Source organism: Parasteatoda tepidariorum, chromosome 4 (genome assembly GCF_043381705.1).
Source record: "Parasteatoda tepidariorum isolate YZ-2023 chromosome 4, CAS_Ptep_4.0, whole genome shotgun sequence".
In the NCBI taxonomy this organism is placed as follows: Eukaryota; Metazoa; Arthropoda; class Arachnida; order Araneae; family Theridiidae; genus Parasteatoda; species Parasteatoda tepidariorum.
In genome coordinates, this window is record NC_092207.1 from 77,384,486 (window position 1) to 77,406,360 (window position 21,875).

At 25.4% G+C, this 21,875-nt stretch overlaps 1 protein-coding gene across 1 annotated transcript; it reads left to right on the plus strand.

The window, feature by feature from the left end:
* Window positions 1-388: 388 nt before the first annotated feature.
* LOC107442269 (succinic semialdehyde dehydrogenase) lies at window positions 389-21,728 on the plus strand. Its single transcript, XM_043041519.2, has 12 exons — window positions 389-546; window positions 1,209-1,265; window positions 4,335-4,445; window positions 5,623-5,745; window positions 7,983-8,066; window positions 9,993-10,163; window positions 13,456-13,716; window positions 15,265-15,408; window positions 17,627-17,796; window positions 18,912-18,970; window positions 19,181-19,397; window positions 21,374-21,728. Exons 2-11 carry the CDS (start codon window positions 1,245-1,247, stop codon window positions 19,387-19,389), a joined length of 1,353 nt encoding a protein of 450 aa, XP_042897453.1. The 5' UTR covers window positions 389-546; window positions 1,209-1,244; the 3' UTR covers window positions 19,390-19,397; window positions 21,374-21,728.
* The last annotated feature ends 147 nt before the right edge of the window (window positions 21,729-21,875 follow it).

Here is a 21,875-nt window from a genome sequence, read left to right on the forward strand (position 1 = left end):
AAAAATTTCATTACATTATTCAATTTTATTAAATTTTTATGCTTTTATATTATTTGTAGAATTTAATATTTTTTCATTGTCTCTAACTTCGATAAATATTAAAAACTAAATACATTTTCTCAATTGATATATCTAATTTTTGCGTATCTTTCTGGAATTTTCGAATTGAAAAAACAATTATTTTTCTTATTTATTGCAAACAAAATAATTTTATATTTTTAAATACACTTGCAAGGAAACTATTGATAATTTAAATCAAGTTATGTGAAATTGATTCTGTGGAAATAGAATGCCAAGAAAACGAACACAGGAATGCGCAAAACAAGGGGGGGGGGAGTAAACATATAGATTTTTTCCCCTTGAAGAGTCATGTGATATTTGACATCATTTCCGTTTCTTCACCAACTTCCTCTTTCTCTCCTGTCTGTTTTGTTTGTAAATAAAGAAAGCAACTAAGCGAGAGGGGTTTTTTCTTCTAAAATGAATTAAATTACAATATATTTGCTTAAGGGGATATATTTGAAATTAAAGAGTGATTGAATTTAGGTATTTTTTTAGTTTGCATAATTGTCAATCTTCCTATATTAGAATTTCCTTTTTTAATTCGTATTTCCTCTCTGATAGTTCGTAACTTAGTAAAACTCTAGCACTATTGAAACCTTTGTCATGTACTGTATGTGTTTAAATTGGGGGCTTATAGATTTAAAATTAGTTTTTTTTTCTTCTTAAAATGAATGCAATAAAAAAATTAAACATTTTCATATTTTTTTTATAGTAAACTTTGAAAACTACCGACAATACTGTGAAAAATTAAGTTTAAAAATTAATTTTAGCTTAAAACGGATTTAAACGTGTAAATAAAAAAATTTGTAATACTGTATTTATTCATCTGATATTAATTTTTCGACTTAAATATTAATTACTAATAAATAGTAACAAATTTTTGACATACATTCAAAAGCACATGTTGCTTTTCTAGCAATAGCTATTAAATGAAATACTTCTTTGAATAGAAACAGAAATTTATGCTAGAATTATATGAGAAGGAAATAGAAAGCTATTAAAACATTTAAAGTACATGATAAAGCACTTTAAATGTTTCTGTTTTCCTTTTTCATATAATTGCCAAAAATAATTCATTTAAGTTAGTAAAAATAATTTCTTTTATAAATTTATATGTTACTTATATTTAAAAAACTAAATTTCAGGTTATAATATATTTTTTTCAATAACTACATGCAAGAATGTTGAAGCATCTACTTAAAGTGAGTAAAATATCTATTATTTCATTAAATTTTTATAAAACAAATTAAGAAGTGATCACTTATTTAATGNAAAAAAAAAAGTTATGTGGCTGAGAGGATATTAATATCAATATTGTTGGCACATTATTTTAGGCTATTAATGTCTACATCATAGGCACATCATTATTTTAAGTTGCTGTAATGCATAAAAGCAAAGGAGGAGTAAAATAATCTAACTGTTCAAGATTTTTCATCACTTTTGGATGGACTTTACAGAAATCTTATAATTTTCAGTGTATGCCAAAAAAAATTTATTCTTTAATACAGTAGATAGAAATTATTTTTTACTTAATTTGTTAAGACTTCTCTCAACTCAATCCAATATTATTCCAAAATAATGCTATAATTGTTTCCACAATATAAGTAAAATTGTTTCTTTTTTTCTTTTATTAGCCTCACACTTATATTTGAAAGTTAAAATTTTGTTTTAAAAAAATGAATTCTTGTTAAAAGGATAATTTTATTCACTGTTTCCCAAAAATATTTTTTAGAGAGTAATTCCATTCAATTAATTTTTTAGAAGTTAATTTTAAAATAAAGAATCAAATCAAATTTTAGAATAGAGATAAATACATTTGTGAAATACCACCATTTTATAACGTAGATTATATTATAACTAACATCGATAATTCAAAGTAAACACTATAAAATTATTGATTGAATATTTAAGCAAGAAATGTTCCACCTTATTTCCAGTTTTTTTTTCATTTTTTTTATACTATATTGTCAAATTTATTAGAAACAAAAATTAGTTATGAAAAGTATTGAATTATAAGTTTAATGCATATACTTATAATTCAATATCTTATAATTACAATTCAATTTTCAATCATTCAATTTACAATTCAATTCAATTTTACAATCATAATACTTATAATTACAATTCAATTTTCAAAAATTTACAGAATGTTCAAAACAATCTGAAAAGGACAACCCAAGTGCTTGTTCCTTAACAAAGTTTACTCTTCTAAATTTTATTCTACTTTTTAACCTCTTTTGCAACCTGCTGTAATTATTGGCAATGTTAGGGCAATATCAATTAATTTCCTGAATTTAAGATGCATCAGAGTTATATCATTGTCTTTACACTTACTAATATTAACAGAATTCTATTATCTTATACATTTGTGTTTATATTAATTAAATCTATAGACTTTTGAAGTGATAATTTTTCTTCAATGATACCAAAACACTTAGCTAGTAATTTTCCAAGGAATATTTTTACTTTTGGCAAAGTTTTTGAGAACTGAAACTCAAATCCAATGACTCAAGGTGTGGATTGGCGAATTCTGATTTTAAGGTTAAATCTTAATTACTTAAATGTAAAAAAATTGATATTTCAATTAATTATGATAAACTTACAGCGAAATCAAGTTTAAAAACTGAATGGTATATAAAAAATGCTTTTAAAAAGTAAAGAAAAATGTTCTTATATTTTTTCTCATTTTTTTAAGATATCTGATCTGTTATCTTGTATCTTATTGAATACTTTGAAAAGGTCTGATATGCTATCTATCTTCTCTTTTTTTTTTCACTGATTATTTATATAATTTTTTTCTTATGTTAATTTTGCTTTTAAGTGTATTCATATGTATTATCTTTATCAAATGTGCATATCCTGTTGAAAATAAGTATATTTTTATTAATTAAAAAGTGAATATTTTTATGAATTAAAAACAATTAGGTATAATTCTTACAATTACAGTCTAATTACACTTGGGGTATTTTCAGTTTCCATTGTCTTTTTGTAACTTAGCTTATTATTTCCATTATTTTTTTTTTTTCTTGTCTGAAAAATTGCACTTTTTTCTTTTATATTGGTTACTTCTTGTTTTTCCCACTAAAAAGTAGTCTCACTTTTTTTAAATCATAAAAATGAGAAAAACTTTTTTTTTTTTGGTGTAGTTTAGTTTTTTTATAATAACTAATAATCATAAAATGAATATAGACATCAATATAGTAGGTAAATTGAAAACTGCCAGAGCTAGGAAAAAATATTTTCAGTGAGTCTTTCTAATAATAAAATATTTGGAAAAATAAGAATTTACTCATTGTACATTGCATGTATTTTTAGATTTGCCTAGTAAGTTTGCTTACACCTGTTTATCAATAAATGTTGCTCTGGAAACAGGTGGCAAATGTTTAAAGATGATTTATGTTTATTGAGTATTTTCTGTTTCCTCTTTGCATTTGTTTCTTCTGAGAAAAATCTTTTTTTTTTTTTTGTTTTGTTTTTCCAAGCTAAATTTCTGTTTTTGATAAAATTTAACATTAATTTTGTCCATTAAATTGCAACAAAAGTCACCAATTTTGTTCACTATATCAGAGATAAATATTTTTTAAGCAATTTTGCAGTAAAGGTAAGACTTGAATTTATATGCTATATGCGAAATATCTTATTAAAAACAAGCGTGGATAATTTTATTTTTGTTGTAAGGAAAGCTGCAAAAACTTTTCTTATTGAAGAATTAATTTTTTAATATTGAAAAAATGAAATTTAATTTTAGTTATTCTTAGAATAATATTTTTAATATATTATCCATGTACTAGTTACGTTTGTAAGATTGAATATAATTCTTAGAGAATTAAAAATTTGTATTTAGATTCAAATATAATACTGTAGGAAATTTTTATAATGTAAATCCTGAAATATGAGCTTTTGCATTGTAAAGAATTTTGTGTTATGTAGATCATTTCTTTTATCATTAGGTAAACTTATTTTCCTAGCATGGCATTTGTGAAATAGATCAAAAATTTTGTTTTAAAATAATTTTTATTTTGCAGTCACTTTAAAACACAAAAATATGCACTACCTAATTTTATTTATTTTACATAAATTTAAATTATTAAGAAGATTGGAAACAAAATTCCACAAATTGATCAATTCGGTTGGCTTCAGAGATTAAGTCAATGTGGTTTGTGAAGAATTGTGGCTTATAGTTACATTATATAGATCTTCTATTCTATGATATTTCCTTAATGTTCAAGATATGTCATTGTCATATTCTCAATATTTTATTTCTCTCACAGAGAAAGTTAGACGTTATTGGCCGCAATATGTTACATACATTTACTATCCCAGAAGGAAAAACATTTATCAATGGCAAATGGGTATCAGCTAAATCTGGAAAGGAATTTGATGTTAGTATTATTTGTATTTTTTAATTTACACATTTTTAAGAAACTGAATAATGTGACTTATATTATATGTGCTCTAATATTAGCAAAATAAAAGGTTTATTAATATTTATTAAAAAAAGTATTGCTTAAAAGTTTGTTAATATGTATTATTTTGTAATAAATATTAATACGTTTTGTTAATTTTACTTTTTTTCACTCTTGTATAAATTGATCAAATGTATTATAACTTTAGAATGCTGTATTTTGTGGTAATTATCTAAAAATTTGCCATTTGACCTATTTAAAAATTTTCATACTGAAAATATTAATAAGTAAGTTAAAAGGCACACTTATACTCAAATTGCTAATCAATTTTCTGCCTACATTTTTAAAAATAATTATATGTAATAATGGTTATCAGAAAAATCTTTTAAGAGTATATTTTTTGAACAATACTTTTTATAAGTTTATTTTTCACTCATCTAATTTTACAGTACAGTACAAAGCAAAAGGAGAATTAATAATTAAGGATTTGAAATATGGAATTAAGGATTGTAATTTATTGATATTGTAATTTTCGAAATTTGATGTTGTTGTTTCTAATGACACTTGGATAAGTCTAGCTTGCCAGCCATTGGCCTTTTGCGAATTAACTCAGGAAGGTGCTCTTTTCGTTTGAAAAGAGTGCACCGCAAAGGTGAAAGTACATCTTAGTTCAAAACCCCATGCAGCATCACCTATTCATGTGGTTACTTCCTCAATTTAGACATTTCTGAAGGGGAAAGAAATTTTCTCCAAAAGTTTCGGCTCAGTGACTAACCACAAGACTTCGATTCCATGTATTTTACTGGCACAAATATCACATTCAAAATTTGTTACAAGCTTATATTTTATGGACTCATCTAATCAATATTAGTTTAAATTTCTTTATTACCACATATTAAAAATAGCAATTTAAAATATTTGAATTGAATATCTAATTTGAAGTTTTTGGATATATAAAAAAATTTATTCAGTAAAATATTAACTTTATTACTTTATTTAATACATTTAAACAGTTGTTTGTATAATTTAATTATGTTATTTATTTCATGTTTAATGTGAAAAAGTTTTGGATATAACTATTTTTCCATTCCTATTGATTGACCTAGTTAATTTACTTAATGCAAATGCCCTTGTTAATTTTAAAACAAAATAGGTTTTTAATCCTGCGAACGGAGAAGTTATTGCAAAGGTTCCTGATTGCAACACTTCTGATTTGGATGATGCAATTCATGGTGCTTCAGAAGCCTTCAAAACATGGAGCAACACTACTGCAAAGGTATTTTGTCATGCATTAATACAGTCAATTCAGTATAATTTGAAGTCAAATAACCCGATTTAATATAATAACTTCAGCTTTTAATCAAATTCTTTTCAACCTTTTATTTTTAATTCCAACCTATTCTCAATTACTCGAAGATAACCCTTTAGAACTCAGTATTTTTTTAAACACAGTAAGAATATTTCAAATATAATATATCATGCAGACCACAAGATGTCTAATTTATGCCGCACCTGTGTTGCCATACCTAATTATAGCGAATAAAATTTTAAATCTGTTTATTGTTGTAAGTGAAATGTGAAAATAGACTGTTCAATTTTTTTTTCTATATATAAATCTTCAGTCCCCATAAAACATATAAATCCTCTTCTTATAAATACCATATAAATTTTCAAGAATTAAGTTTTTGTCAATTAAGATCATTTGCTCAACTGTGCATCTTAGGATTTGTAGTGGTTGGAAGTAGCACTCTACAAGTAGCAAAACTATTGCTACTTTTTTGCAGTTTGTTGAATAGTATGCTACATTAAAAAAAAAGAAGCAGTGCAGTGAGTAGTGCAATACAAAAGAACAATAGCTTGTATCAATTCCTAGCAACTACTTTTAACAATTGGTAAAGAAACAAGGTTTAAATGGAGCTAGTTTTTTTAAAATCTTGTTGGTGCAAATCTTATGTAGATCTGTCAACAGATGTGATGAGAATGGCTACATTAATAAAAATTATGCATGATGCTCCAGAATAGCAAATCACATGTATAATTAGTTTAATACATGTTTCTGTTTTCATTATTGAAGATGGCAGCTGCTTTAAAGGTTCATGATGATAGTATTCTGCCTTGGCCAGTGTATAATACTTAGTTTGGTACAATCAAGAAATATGAAAATAAGATTTTTTTTAGCTGCATGTAAATTTTTCCCATGAAGTAAAAAACTGTTGGTTTCAAAGTCGCCAACCTCTGATTTGTTGTTGTTTATTTACGTCGCACTAGAGTTGCACAATGGAATATTGGCAACGGTCTGGTAAGCATCTCTGAGAATGATCCGAAGACAACACAATTTTGATCCTCTACTGAGGCGTGGCAACCCCGCTTCGGGAGCCCGACAATCTGTGCGCAAAGTCAAGCACTTTAGGGTAGAACAGTTTTACAAGGACAAATACTGCACACCCTCGGTCCCTTCGTAGACCGATCCAAGTGGTCACCTACCGCTTGACTTCTGTGTTATACTGGGAACCTTGTCTTAATGATCAGTTTACTACGGGACCAACCTCTAATTTGAATTACACCTTTTGAATTGCAATGTCTTCAAATGTGAATGTAGTACACTCATGAAATATTAAAAGAATATATGCATGTTATTACAATGGAGAAGAACATATTTTTCTTCATTAAAATTGTTGTAATTTATTTCTCATCTGGTTTATGTAAACATGAATCAATATATCTTAATTATTCAGCATGTTTGAATAATCTAATTTATTATTCAAAACCATTTCAAACATTAGTCTAAATTAAGTTCAACAGCAAAGTTTGTTTTCTAAAAGTAATTTGTAGTAACTGCATTTTTTTTAGAAAAAGGTGCTGTAGTTAACACATGTATTAAAGTAGTTCTTCTGATGCCAGGAGATTTGATATAATAGACAAAAATATGTCTTATTTTGTGTTATGGTATGAAATTCATACTTTATGTTGCACTTTTGTTGTGATACCCTTTTTCTGTATTAAGTTGTATTTATTGATTGATTAGAATGAAACAATAATAAAAATATTGTTTAATAATATATACTGGCACCATATAACTATATTGATGTATTACAGCTGCAAAATGTAGTTTCATTTAGTTTCTATGGCAAATTATAAAAAATATGAAGTCTATAAAATAATTATTGATATAAAATTTTAAAATATATGTTCAGACACACTGTAATATTATGCTAAAAATAGTATTGGTAAAAAAACATTAAAAAAAAACTGCTTGAACTCAAAAACAAATGTTACTCAATATTTATTGTTTTTATGTGCATTACATTAAAAAGTGATACCAATAATTTATAAATATTATTTATAAATATAACATCAAATAAAATTAATTTATCAATCAAATGTAAAATTGGTAATGAAAACATAATTACTTCATTATGATTTTCTACTGTTAACTAAAGAAAAAATATGTTAATTCAGCATAAAATACTCTTTTTATCTTGCAACATATAATGTTTATTTATGTCTTAATAGGAAAGGTCAGATGCTTTGAGAAGAATGTTTGATATTCTGAAAAAACATACTGACAGTTTAGCTAAATTGATGACTTTAGAGATGGTGAGTTTCCATTGTAATGAAAATTATTAACATGTTTGTTGAGTGTCTAAAGTCAGCCAGGCAAAAAATATGTATTCCTTAGTTCTAAGATTAACAAATTATTTTACTTAAAATGTTTTCAATGTATAATGTTATAGTTAAAACAGCTAAAAAAAGCAATGCATTAAAAAATTAGCTTACTTGCATAGATTTTCTGTGACTGTGATATTTATTTACTATTGATATTTAAATTGATGTATAATTATCATTGATATTTAAATAAATATAAATTATAAAAACTAAAACCGTTAACATTGTTGACCTGAGGGGTTAAGAAGGTTAAAGCTCCTCAATTTCATGACCAATTGCACAAGGGTAAGAAATGGTTGGCATTGCTGACCGACAGCCTTTACTTTCAAGACAATCTCTTACCTATCGATCTGGAGCTAGTGGGCTTCAAGCTGCCAGTGGAGATAGAACCATGGTTCTTCACACTGGCAGCTCAGTGCCTTAACAACTGTTCCATCCTGCCTCAATGTAAACTATTGTTGATACTAAGTTAATTAACATAACTTGCTCTTTTGTATTGTCTAATATTAGGTAATTCTTACTATTTCTGTTTTATTATTCTATTGTAAATACTATTATGCCTGACATTCTTTGAGCAATGAAATTTAAATGAAAATTTACTCATGGATTATTAATAGTGATATGTTACAGAGCCTAGAATGTTTATGACTATTGGAACTTTCCAAATATTTAAATCATACTTTGAATATTGACCAAGTGTTTGCTGGGTATAGACTTCCTTGGGTATTGCTCTAAGAAGCAAAAACTGATATAAGTTTATTTTATACAAATGCTACCCAGTAAATGAATATTGTTGATGCTAGACCGTCATGAAATCTATTTTAAATAAATAAAAATAATTAATTGTTCCAGTTTCTTTATTTTTAATGAAATAAAGGTAAAATATTGTATAAACTATAATATCTTTTATATCACTTCAGAGTAAGACTTATTTACAAATTGAATCACACAAAAAAATAACTACTGCTGTTAACACAAATCTTTCTGATATTTTACAACTGGAAGTTATTTAATGTGCCACAAATATATTTAATTCTATCTTCACCTATATAAATTGATGCAGTTATATTGTTGATTTTTACTCAATCTAGTTTTGTCTATCTAGTTTTGTCTACTGAATCTATTTTCTATCTTACATATTTGAATTCAAAAATTTCTAATGACCAAAAGTAGATAAATAAATTAAGTAAGGATTACAATAAAGACATTTTTCATTTGAATTTGCATGTAAGTTTATAATAATTCATATAGTAATGTTTTTTTCTGATCAATTGTCTGATTTAATTTAAAAAAATTTACTATCTGATTTAAAAAAAAAAAACAACAACTCAAANTCATTTGAATTTGCATGTAAGTTTATAATAATTCATATAGTAATGTTTTTTTCTGATCAATTGTCTGATTTAATTTTAAAAAATTTACTATCTGATTTCAAAAAAAAAAAAAAAAGCAACTCAAATACTACAATGTAGTAATTGAAAATTTTAACCCTCTGAACATGAAGCCCTAAATTATTTCGATGGAAGATATTAAAATTTGATTTAATTACATATTTTTTATAGCCTAAAATAATGATCATAGTCATAGTTTTATGGTATAAAAATAAATAAATAATTGAACTTTGTTTAAACAATAATCTACATTCTACTTATTAATATTTTTTTGTCTGAATTCATTTAGCTTTTATGTTTTAATAATATTTAGTAATGAGAATGTTATTAATTATAACTTATAAATATGAACAAGCTTATAAAACTATTGGCCCAGCTCTTATGCTTTCATAAACCACTTGTTAAAGTTTTTAATTATGTGTCGATGCTTTGGTATTACTTAATTGACCTAAGTTAATTATTAAAGGGCAAATCTATTAAGGAGGCAACAGGAGAAATTGGTTATGGAGCATCTTTTTTGGAATGGTTTTCAGAAGAAGCTAGACGTATTAATGGAGAAATTCTTCAATCGCCAGCTAAAAGTAAACAGCTGATGATAATAAGGCAACCAATTGGTGTAGCTGGTATTATAACACCTGTGAGTACTTTTCTTTGTGGCTATTTAATAATATTCATCTGTAAAATTTAGTTTTCAATAAAAAATTCAAAACTAAGTATACTCTAAGTATAAATCTAATAATTTTAAAAACATTGTACTAAAATAATTTTAATGAATTAAAATTTTTTTTATTCATAGATTTATTTTAAAATGGACTTCAATGCTGTTTGAATGTAAAAATCTTTATGGTATATATATATTTTTTGTGTGTATGATTTAAACTTGTTTACTATAATACCACCTTCTGCTCAAAAATAATAGAAACTATTTTGCTATAAAATTAATTAAAATTTGTAATATTATACTATTTTTAAGCAGTAATCAATAAACGTTTTCTACTCTAGACTATAATGTTAAATACGTTTATGAAAATTATTTTTACAACGGTGTTACTAAACATAATGGCTAAATAGTTGATTGATACAATCAATAAATGATACGATTGATAAATTTTATGTCAAATAAAATGTGTGAAATATCAAGACGAGCGCATTTCGTAACATTTTGCGATCAAAATATTCAAATGGGCCAATATTAAATGGGTTACTACACAAATATTAAATGGGTTGCTACACAATTTACACTTTAGTCACTTTGAGAATTATCTTTGATTAGCTTTTTGTGGTAACCTTATAGCTGCTATAATATAGCATGTTGCCAGAAGATGGAGTCACTAGCTATCCTACTAGCTATTTACTAGTCCGACCTCTTAATATCTATTAATTTACATTTCTTTGAAGTTTAAAGAAATTATCCCCTGTTTATTTTAACATAATTTCTGTGTCAACGATATTATGTAAATTATTCTTTGATATAAATATTGTGGGCAAACGAACCAGCTCTCTCATTTTTGTTTTATTCTTTCTCTTGTATTGGCAGCTTGTGTCATAGAGGAAACCATTGAACACATGTATATAAGTGATTCGCTGCTATGCCTGCTGTAAGATATATGTGCTTTGGTTAAGATGAAAAGAGCTAATGTGGTCAATTAACTTTCTAATGGGTGATTGAGCAGTGATGAAATTCTTTTAGCCATGTCTTACCACTCAGTGACTGTGAACTGTTTGGTAAAATTTAATGTTACTTATTCTTATTTCTGAAATTAATGATATTGGTTGCTGTCTTAGATTATTGTGTCTGCAAAATTAATATCATCTGCGGTTTCTACTACTAATAAATGCAAATCTTAAGTCTCAGAAGTTCCTTATTTTTTCTTATGTTATACTTTAACGTTTTCATCAGTGAAACTTACTAGAGTTCCTGTATCTAAAGAAAGTTATGACAAACATCTTCAAAATGGTCCAGATTAGAGTTGCAGAAGAGAAATGATAGTGGAATAAATTACCACACTTGTCGACGTTTCTTTTAAATTGACGTCTAATGCAGTTTCAAAATCATTTTAGCTGTATTGAGCTACATTTCGATTAAATTTCTTACCAGTCAAGAGACACGTAACTACAGCATAATTGTGCATTGATTAGTTGAGTTGATTCAGCTCTTCAAAAATAAAAATATAAACTTTATTTTTAGTTCTTTCAGCTAGCAAACTTATGTTTTTTTTTTGTTTAATTGTAACTATTTAGTTGACATATAATATTGTGAATAACTTGGTGAAATGTTAAGTTTAACTATCATACTCTTTAAAAGGCAATAATTTTGCAAAATATATGGATATTTAATGCTAATTTTTAATATGATATATATTAAACTCGTAGATATATATAATAAATTGATACTCTGAAGTTTGATTTTAATCAATAAACAAATCAACAAGCAAAGATTTATTTTAAAAGAAGGAAAAAGAATTTTAAAGATTTCATGTTGATTTTATACAGAAAGTTTTTGTTTCGTTTCTTTTTGATAAATTTTGGATCTCAGACAACCACAGATTGCTAACTTTATGTCCGAACTCTTTAAAGTGTGGGTAGACATAGGAACTCTTGTATAAGTTCTCTTATCTAAAAAATAAAACACGTTTAAATGCAATCCTGAATCTTTTTTTACTAATTAATAATCCAGGAATAGTTTAAAAATTTCCTTTTTATTTTGTTTCCTAGCATCAAAAGTTTTCTTAAGTAAGTTGCATTTCGCTTATTTCATTCATGTAAAATGCTAGTAAATGAACTTTGCGATTAATCATATTATTTTAATTAATCATATTATAGCTTATATTAGTTGGACAATAGTTTCCTTACTTTCATTTTCCCCACTTCTACAAAATAGTGTTTCATAATGTATCAAAACTTTTCACATTTATAATTTATTGATACCCATTTCCGAGTTTTAGAAAAAATTATTTTTATTATTCTGTGTTGTTTTTGCCATTGATAAACATCTTTCTGTTGTTGAGTGGAACACAGTCTCCATATTTTAATTGATTGAAAAGTAACGATTAATAATGTAATAACAATATTCAAAATTAAATCCATGCTTCAGTTCTTTAAGCTGCATAAAAATTTTTTTAAATTTTTATCATATCGTATTTTATTTTTTATTTATTTATTTTTTTGTTGTTGCAGCATTTAAAATTTTTTTGTTGTGTTGCTTTATTCCTCCTTAACTCCCTATTTTCTGTATTAAACACTTTTATATTAACTTTTTTTGCATAATATTTTACATAGAAATACCATGCATTACTTCAATATTTAAATCAATTACTTTAACCTTACAAAAATCCACTTATGACAAAAAGTTTTTACTTTGCTTTTAAATTCAATTGTTATTAATAGTAAGCTAACAAATGCTCAGTCAATTTAAATTAAATTTTACTAATTGAAGAATCTTGTAAAAAAATAGCTTATTATGTTTCTCTGTACATATTATGTATTAAAGAAAACAAAAATATTATTAACAAAACAAAAAGATAATTAACAAAACAGAGAGTGTGAGAGAGAAAACTAAACAAGAAGACTATATATTATTTACATATCATTCATGTTGTACCAAAGAAGAAATGAAAAATTTATTGATAACATATTTTTCATTATTGTGTATTCTTAAGTATGCGTATTAGAAATATTTCACTAAAATTTCAACCATCAGGGGACAAACGATTCTAGAACAATTTCATTTTTAGTAGTTCATATAAGTTTGTTCAATTGTTTGCAAAAAGATAATATAGATCTCTACAATTTTGTTTTACAATTTTAGGTAAAAAATAAAATATAAGCAAAGCATTTTAGGCAACTTTTGATAACTTTTTTTTAGTAAATTCTTATATTTTATATTAATTATTTCCATTTGAAACATTTCAAGTTATTCTATTTTTCAGTGGAATTTTCCGAATGCTATGATTACTCGCAAAGTTGGAGCTGCTTTAGCTGCTGGATGCACATGTGTAATTAAACCTGCAGAAGATACCCCATTATCTGCTTTGGCAATTGCTCAGATTGCTGAAGAAGCAAAAATACCTTCTGGTGTGATAAATGTTGTAACTTGTTCAAGAATTCACACTAAAGATATAGGAAAAAAATTATGTGAAGATTCAAAAGTGGCTACTATTTCATTTACTGGATCAACTGCTGTTGGTAAAGTAAGATATTTATTTAATCATACCCATAAATGTAAAAGGTTTTTGGCATTACCAGGAGATTTGTAAAAAATTATCCCATTAGCTGTATTTTTTTAAAAATATACGTAATGTAAATTTTTATTTAAATATACTTTAATATTTATCTGAGGTATCTTTGCCTGTTACGCAAGTTTTTAATCTGAAAATGTTTAGTTTTCTGTTAAGAAAATTGAATCCTTAATATGTATAAACATTTTCTGTTCCATTTTTTCCTATAATATTTTTTTTCATTCTGATATATAGTGTTCGATATAGTTCAGATTAAATTGTTACATTTCTTTGTTTTCCTACCTGAAATCTTTGTTAAAAGTTTACTTGTGATTTTTTTTTCACTGCATCATTTGTAAAGTAATTTTTGCATTTCATGTAAAAGATTAAATCCAGTAATCCATATAAAAGATTCGATCCAGTACTGTGAAATATTGGCGATCTGGATTTTTATTTGAATGAAATACATCAACAGCAAACAGTGTTAATTAATATTCTCAGAAAAATTCATTGAATTCTTGTGATAAATTTTTTTTCACTGCATCATAATTTGTAAAGTAATTTTTGAATTTTTCAGTAATTCTTTTAAAAGATTAAAACCAATACTGTGAAATATAGGTGTTCTGGATTTTCATTTGAATGAAATACATCAATAGTAAACAGTATTAATTAATATTTTCAGTAAAATTATTGAATCAAAACTTTGTAATGTAAGTTAAGTTTTGCTTAGATGTCAGCTTTAAGGCTAATTCAGAAATTGCTTGCAACCCAACTATGATGTAGCAAGGTTTAATTAGGCTTAAACTGATAGAAAATGAAGTTTATCAATTTTAATGTTTAATAATCATGAGACAAATAATTATTAAATATTATTTATGGGAGAAACACTTCTACAACTTTATAAAGTTTGCTTTTCTAAGTAAATTTATTGATAATGTAAATGGTAAAAAAAAAATCTATTTTTTTTTTCATTCTACATATTTAAATTATAATTAAAAAAAAATTTTTTTTAAATAATTTGAAATAAATTTTGTATATCTCCTTTCTAGAAACATTTGTTAACTGTAACCTTGGTAACTTAAAATGTATGGTTTATGTATTATAGATGTATTTTTTGTTGTGCATACGATTATTTAAAAAAAAGAAGTTATTTTTTAGCAAAATGTCGGCACCTGAAATGAAACTTGAGTTAAACGTAAATATTCCTCTTTATAGGCTGTAAAATCCTTGTCAAATGCAATGGAAATCTTATATTTTTCATTTGAATGTTCAAAAGGAAATTAATAAATAAATTCATTGTCGTTTGATTATTCATGTTGAAAATGTCTCAAATGTGCATATTTTTTTAATTACATTACTATAAAAAAATAATAGTTTGAAATTTTTGATGGTATTAAAAATAAATTTCATTGTGGTGCAGAAGTTTTGTTAATTGTTACTACTATAACGTGACTAATGTATAAGTTATAAATTATTGTCAAATACTTTAGAACTTTTTTTTTTAATTTAATTATCTTATAGCTTTTGCTTCAAGATTGTGCTCCGTATGTGAAGAGAGTGTCGCTTGAGTTGGGTGGAAATGCTCCATTTATTGTATTTAATTCAGCAAATGTATCAGCTGCTGCTGATGGTGCCATAGCTTCCAAGTTTCGAAACTCTGGGCAGGTATATTATAACTTTCTTTTTTGTTTTAAAAGAATGGACCAAAATATCTATTTAAATGCATTAATTTGTTTTATTTAAACAATGAAGAGCTCATTTAAATTAGTATGATATTATTACAATTATATTATAAAATTTTCCTTTTGAAATTTGAGGATTGATGTTATGATTTTTTTTTTGGTCATTTATTTATTCAAAGAGAAACTTTCATTAGATGTCATTTTTTATTTGTTACCAATTTTATTATTTCTGATAGTTGTAATAGATGAAGGTCGCAGGCATTTTTGTGACCTTAAAAATATCAAAACTCATAGCTATTAATCTAAATAATTTTGTAGTTTTCATTTGAAAACTTCACTTAATTTGTTCTATCATTTCTCATGTTTTAATCAAATAAAAAAAGAAAAACATTTAAGCTCAATGCGAATGATCGAAACATGGCAAAATCAAAGAAGGATAGAACATGAGGGGAAATGCTGTCAATAGAGTAGATATGAAAAAATTAAAAAAAATTATTAATTTATATTATTTTGTTATTAATTATTTTATTGTGACCTTAAAAACATCAAAAATCATAGCAATTGCTCTAAATAATTTTGTAGCTTTCATTTGAAAACTTCACTCAATTGATTCTATCACTTCTCAAGTTTTAATCAAATAAGAAAGAAAAACATTTAAACTCAATGTGAATAATAAAGACATGGTAAAATCAAAGAAGATAAAACGTGGGGGAAATGCTATCAATAGAATAGATAGGAAAAAAGTAAGAAAAATGTAATAGTCAAGAAAGATGAAAGGACAGTTGAATCAGAATTATTTTTCATTTCTTGTGCTGTAAAGATACAGCAATGATATAATCCAGTGGTGCGCAAACTAGGGGTCGCGACCCCTGTGGGGGTCGCCTGAAGTTTTTTGGGGGTCGCCAAATTTTTATGAAATGCATTATCCCTGCATGCTGCATACCAAACAGTGTACATATAATGAGTGAAGCGCCGCCACTCCCTGTTTAATTGCAATTTCATGCTGTCCACTCTTTCTGATGGTGCTGCAGCATTAACAGTGTTGTGTCACAACAACCAGAAATAAGACGTGAGTTGTACCAAATAATTTATTTAAACATTCACACGAACAATCACAAAATATTACCCAAAGAAATATCTCTTCTTAGAAAAAAACTCTCTTTTCAACTACACAAAAAAAAGAACATCACTTCTCGTGTGTGTCTCTCAAGCAACATCATTTTAGCATTACCTCTCGAGGAATTGATGCTTTTAGCTCAGTTGTCACACNCTTTTTATTTATCAAATGTTTTGACTTTATTAAAATCTTGGCATATTAAGTAGAATCTATTAAATATTGCTTTCATATTTAGTTTTTATTTTATTTTTCAAGTTGAAACAGGGTATCTAGCAAACTGAATAACCTAGAAAAGCTGGGAAAATTTTCAGATCCCCTGAAAAAGTGAGAAAATTATTTTTTTCTAAAAAAAAGTAAGGGAAATTTTTAACTTCCAACTCAAAGAAACTTTACATTCCTGAACAGAATATGGAATATTTTCATGACACTGTATTTTAATTTTGTCTTGTCAGGAAAAATGTGTTCCACTCTTTTTCCTCTTGTGCTTTTTTTTTTGTCTCCCATAATATTTCTTTGTAATCAAAGAGTTATAAGGTATTATTCAGTAATTACAAACTAACTGAATTTGTAATTACCAACTTATTTGAATAACTGTTTCTTTGTAAAACAATTAATTTGGTGTGTAATAAGAAAAATGAATTTCATAAAATTTCTATTCCATTGAATTATGTAGCTATAGTAAAAAAGAGTATTATGTATTCTAAGTTATTAATGTGCTTTAAAAAGTAAGAAAAATTATTTATATAAAAAAAGTATTTAAATACTTGTAAAAATAAAATAGCCTACTACTTTATTTTAGTATTTATTTTATGTTAAGTTTAATAATATTTATTTAAAATTAAATCTTTAGTTTAAAATTTTCTTTTTTAGTTAAAGCCTGATAAAAAAAACTAATATGCTTGCATATGCTATTAAAATTTTATTTAAAATTGTGTGATAGCTTTTTTTTTTAAAAAAAAATTTTTACTGTTTAATATTTTATTAACTTCAAGATGTAAAAGTCTGGGAAGTAATATGGTTAACTTTGCCAGACACCCTGATTAAATTTTATTGAAGTTAATATGAATGTAATTCTTATAATTAGGCGGATAGACATGTAAAAGATGCTGTAAACAAAGGTGCAGAACTAGTTACAGGAGGTAAAGTGCATTCCAGTGGGAAATGTTTCTATGAGCCCACTCTGCTGAAAAATGTTAAGACTGACATGTTAATTTGTCAGGAGGAAACTTTTGGACCAGTAGCTGGAGTTATGAAGTTTGTATATGAAAAAAATTCAATTTTTTTTCAAAAAAATTATTAAATAATTTGATATTTAAAAAATTAGAATATTTATTATTCTATAAGATTGTAAACCTTTAAAATTGTTTCTGCATTATTCTTTTAAAACTTTTAAGATTTCTTTTTATTCTTAACATTTTTCTTTTCGTTTATAAAATTCGAAAATATGAATATTTGGCATCATAAAAATATATAGTTAAGTTTTTATAAACCTATTTTGCAATTGGATTTTATATAGAATATTTTTTATTTGTCAGAAATTAGTTTAGTCAATTATTTTATATGATGCATAAACTTTAGTCTAGAAATCATAAAATCTTATCATTTCTATAACTCAAAACTTCCTTTAAAGAAAAAAAAAATATGGTATGAAAAATGTTGGCAATACAAATCAAGCCTAAAGAAATAATAACAACTAATATTACTTATTTTCAATACAAGACATTGTCAAGTCATTTGTTTAATAAAATTTGAAACTTATTTTTTATAACCATGGGCCATCTGTTTTTTTGTTCTTAAACATTTTGAAGACTATAGAACGAGAAATTGTATTAAGATATGAAACAATGAAATGTATTTTTTTCAAAAATTTAAACTGTAAATTACTATTTTGTTTTGTTTAAGAGCAAGAGATGGAAAAAAGGTACTTTAAAATTAATAATATTTCAGTAGAATATTTTGAAATAATACTTCTCTTTATATGAATGTCTACTGTAACAGCCAAACCTCATTGACGTCAACTCAAAGGGGAACAGAAAATTTTTGGACATTAAAAGTAGTTCATGTTGTCATTTCAGAAAGATAAAGGTATGAAGGAAGAAAAAAAATATTATAGAAATTCAAAAAAGTGTACTTTCATTTGGTGCTAAAAATTGTCCCAAAAGAAATTAGGTTATACAATTAAAGAAAAATTACAAAGTTATTATTGTATAAAGAATTAGTATCTTTCTAATATATTTATAAATTTCCTATAAAAAAATATATTAAAATGTTAATTATGATATATTTCTAAAATTCTACTTTAATTTTAATCAATAATATTATGTACTGTTTCTGAAGTTTATAAATAAAAATTATTTAATTTAATATAGATTTAAATCTGAAGAAGAAGCTATAGAAATAGCAAATACTGCCAAGACTGGACTGGCAGGTAAGAATTTAAATTTTATATCTAAATTTCACTACTTTGTAGTTTTTGGCACCTTTGTAAAATAAATATTATAGCTCAGAAAGTTTTCCAAAAGGAACTGAAAACTAAAAAGTATTATTACATAATGATTTGAAGGTTTCAATTGTTTTAATGTGTACTTCTAACTAACTTTCATTGACTATTCCTAGTAAATCACGTGCAATATTTCAGGTTATTTTTACTCTCAAGATATTTCTCAGATATGGAGAGTCGCTAAAGCTCTTGAAGTTGGGATGGTAGGAGTAAATGAAGGAATTATATCTACGGCAGAAGCTCCATTTGGCGGTATCAAAGAATCCGGGATCGGAAGAGAAGGATCACATTATGGAATTGACGAATATGTGAACATGAAGTACATCTGCCTCGGTGGGCTGAACTAATGCATTTTGTAAGTTGCTGTATCTCTCATGTTAATCTATAATTTTATTTATTCTTATTCAAAGGTACTAATCCTACATAAAATCTGTTTAATATGCCAATGTAAACTTGATCAGTGCTCAACTTTTCTTCACTTTCATGATTTTCTATATCCTGTCATTGATATAGGAAAGTTTTACCCATTATAGAAAATGTTAAGTTTTAATTTCTGGTTTTTGCTTCAATAAGTTTGATTCCAAAGAGATTTAATCGCCACAACATAACTTATTTACTGAGATTTATCAAGTGTCACATAATCAATTGGTTGTATGCTTAAGTGCCGACAAAATTTTTAAAAAGTTATGTATTAGTGGAAAATATCCTCCACTAAAAGTGTATGTGTTAGTACTTTTAGCATACTTTTATTCAATTATGAAAACTTAGTGAATTTCGCACCTTAAAAGTTATTGCCCATCTGTTGTACGAACATTATAAGTTATTTGAAAAGAAGGGAGTATTTTATATAAATACCCAAAATATTTGTTGCTGCTTTTATTGAATATTTTAAAAAGATTGAATTTGGTTTTCAATTTTCAAACACACAAGAAAAAAATTCCTTTTGATTGAAAGAGAAATAGTAAATTTAAAATTGATTTTAAGGAAATCGCTAAACCAAACGCTAACAGAATGCAGTAAAATATAGATAGTTCAAGGTGGACAGGACCAGGCACTGAATCTTGAACTGTTGAATTCATAAAGTTGAATGTAAAAAATTAAAGCAATTCTTAAATTTAAGTGCACTTTATATTGTAGTTCCAAGATTCAGCCACTTAATACATTTAATCCTTACCTGTGGTCTGCGCAAATATAAAATTTTTAATAGTCAGAACCAATTTTTGGAACAAATGTTATGGAATTTGAAGTAACATTAGAGTTTTCTGCTTATATGTTAAATTATACTAAAATATTGGATGTTAGCTACGATATTTATCCTAGTTTCTTAGTTCATGTAGTAATTATTTCATATGATGTGTATATTTTGGTTTTTGTTTTGACATTTAAATGATTTTTCCACTAACTCAGATTTATGGGAAGCTCGAATTATCAAGACTAAACTTTAAGCTGTACAGAAGGTAGCATAATAAGCACAAAAGAAATTAGTTATGAGACATATACACTGTACCTGTTTCAATACTATAAGCAAATTCAATGTTGGGTGCTGAAAATGATAAACGTCATATTTTTAAAGTTCATATTTCTGAAATACTGAAATACTTGATTTTGCAACTGTGTTCAATAAAGCACATTTCATTGAATAAAATTAAACAAAAAATGTTCAAAAATATTTATTAGTTAATTAATAATGAAAGATAGGAATAGAGTAGGATGGAAAGTTCATGTAATTCTTCATACATTAACGTGGAGAATGTAGAATAAATCTTTTGTCCGATTAAGTGATTTAAATGTTTGGAATATACCAATTTATTTGATTAAGCTATGTAAGAAAATAACATTACTATACTAAGGAGACTAATGCAAGTATGATATTAATTTTAAGTCTAGTTGCTTGAAGTTATGAAAATTAAACTATGCAAAATATACTTCAGTAAAAATATTACAGTATAAAATGCAAATTTATTTTAAACACGTATGAAATTACACGTATAATAACCCAAATATCAATAATACCGAATATCAACACAAAAAATTAGGAAGATAAAAACTTTAATTTAAAAATTCTATAATTATTATAATTATACATATTCACTTTTTTTTAGGAAATAATAATACAGCTAGCAAAATAATAAAATTTTTTTGAAAGTGAAGTATAACTGAATTTCTCTATACTGACATTACAAAAATTGTATAATTCTAAAATTTTCACTATCGCAAACATATATTTCTTTTAACTCCATATTTTATTTTATGAATTTCTGAGTTATGCATATATGTTTCAAATAAATTAAGTCGTTTGAATTTATATTTAGTTATATTGCTTTTTTTTAGGTTATTAAAATCTCCTGTCTTCCACATTTCTGCAGATAGGACCAAGATTTATTTAGTGTCATAATTTTTTTATATACATTCGTTGATTTCTTGTTTTGTTTTAAAGTCTATATTTTTACTTGTTATGAAGTACTTGTACAACTATTTTTTACTGTATGAAATAAAAATTTCAGCTATTATAAAATATTGCTTTATAATTACATGTTTTATATTATTTTGATGTTTTTGTTTCAAGATTGACATATTATTTTACTATATTTATTTTGTACAACATATTGCAATTATGTAGGATTTTCTTTTTAAAAATGTTTTAATGTACATTCAAGTAATTTTAACAATAAAATGTTTAAATCTATCTGAACATTTACTTTAAAAAAGTAATAATTATTAATATTGTTATTTAAAAGTTTATTTTATAATTTTTACATTAAAAAAATTCATTAACTATAGCTTAAAAAATAGTTCAATTTTCAATTAAAATATTTATTTTTGGTATTCAGTT